This window comes from Amphimedon queenslandica, unplaced genomic scaffold (assembly GCF_000090795.2).
Source record: "Amphimedon queenslandica unplaced genomic scaffold, v1.1 AMPQUscaffold_5277_Cont22750, whole genome shotgun sequence".
Classification (NCBI taxonomy): Eukaryota; Metazoa; Porifera; class Demospongiae; order Haplosclerida; family Niphatidae; genus Amphimedon; species Amphimedon queenslandica.
Window position 1 is genome coordinate 1 of NW_003554417.1, and position 1653 is coordinate 1653.

The following is a 1653-nucleotide window of genomic DNA, read 5'->3' on the forward strand; positions in this document are numbered from 1 at the left end:
CATTAGTTAATAAAATATCAACAGCTTCAATACTACATCTATACTTATCAAGAGCATTAAACAATGGAGTTCTATTCCTCTATATGATAAAACATAAAGTAACTAGATCTAATTAGTAGAATTGAAATTACTTTATTTTTAACATTCACATCATAATCTCCTCTCTTGATCCAAAATTCAAGCATTTCAACTTCATCAGATTCACTGGCACAATGTAGTAGAGTTTCACCATCCTATGAACAATATTAATTTAAAAATATTATTATATATAGTACATGCATAATGACACAATTTTGCAATTTTCATAATCAACCATACACCTTCAAACATTGATAAGTATTCCAAGTTACAATATATTAAAATTATAAATGAGCAATAATATTGTTGCTGAGTCTATTCTGTGTAATTTACTCCCCTAGCATCTCAATTTTGGGTGAGAATTATACTGATAAATGTTGCTTTTGTTTTTGTTCCATTTATATAAGCAATATAAAGCTTTGTGCATATTATCATATCCCATCCTTCTTTATTATATAAAATTAAGTCAAATTTGTATTTTGACATCTACAAGTAATCATTTTACTCAATCAGACAGTAGCAAGTGATACATGTATTTTTTAAAGTTAAGATGTACTTTATCTACAACATCAGTTCTAGCTCCATTAGTTAATAGAATCTCAACAGCTTCAATGCTACCTTCTTTAACAGCATTAAACAATGGAGTTCTGTTCTTCTATAAATACACAAAATGATAAAATTAGAAATTATTATTAGTAACTTTACCTCATCCATAGCATTCACATCAGCCTTTCCTTTAGTTATTAATAATTCAATAATTTTACTGTTACCATTTTCACTAGCAGTGTGTAATGGAGTGCTATCATCATCCTACATGTATATAAATTATTAATTATAATTATTAAACCTAAAAAGTTCATTCAAAACTTTAATATGCATAGATTAATGACTATGAGTCAATAATAATCAATGGATGCTAGTTTTACTTTCATAAGGAGATAAAAGGACTCCAAAAATGATGAATTGTTGGAGTACATCAGCTAGCAACACATGATCTTAATGCTGTGGCTTATGCAGACATGATGCTCATAATTTTTGGTCGCCCATAAAAATACCAAAATTATGACACTCCTCTAACTTTTTAGTACATATAATCAAAAGTAGATAATAGATCTACTCTTGATATAACTTACTGTATCCACAACATCCGTTCTAGCCCCATTAGTTAATAAAATATCAACAGCTTCAATACTACATCTATACTTATCAAGAGCATTAAACAATGGAGTTCTATTCCTCTATATGATAAAACATAAAGTAACTAGATCTAATTAGTAGAATTGAAATTACTTTATTTTTAACATTCACATCATAATCTCCTCTCTTGATCCAAAATTCAAGCATTTCAACTTCATCAGATTCACTGGCACAATGTAGTAGAGTTTCACCATCCTATGAACAATATTAATTTAAAAATATTATTATATATAGTACATGCATAATGACACAATTTTGCAATTTTCATAATCAACCATACACCTTCAAACATTGATAAGTATTCCAAGTTACAATATATTAAAATTATAAATGAGCAATAATATTGTTGCTGAGTCTATTCTGTGTAATTACTCCCCT

General features: G+C 27.8%; 1 protein-coding gene across 1 annotated transcript; it reads right to left on the reverse strand.

Annotated features, from left to right (window-relative positions):
• Positions 1-44: 44 nt before the first annotated feature.
• LOC105316085 (putative ankyrin repeat protein RBE_0317) lies at positions 45-1470 on the reverse strand (the record flags this gene model as incomplete). The annotated part of the gene is made up of 5 exons (XM_011410889.1): positions 45-79; positions 132-233; positions 784-888; positions 1212-1316; positions 1369-1470. Coding segments are annotated over 5 exons (449 nt in total), but the record flags the coding sequence as incomplete, so codon positions are not given.
• Positions 1471-1653: the final 183 nt, after the last annotated feature.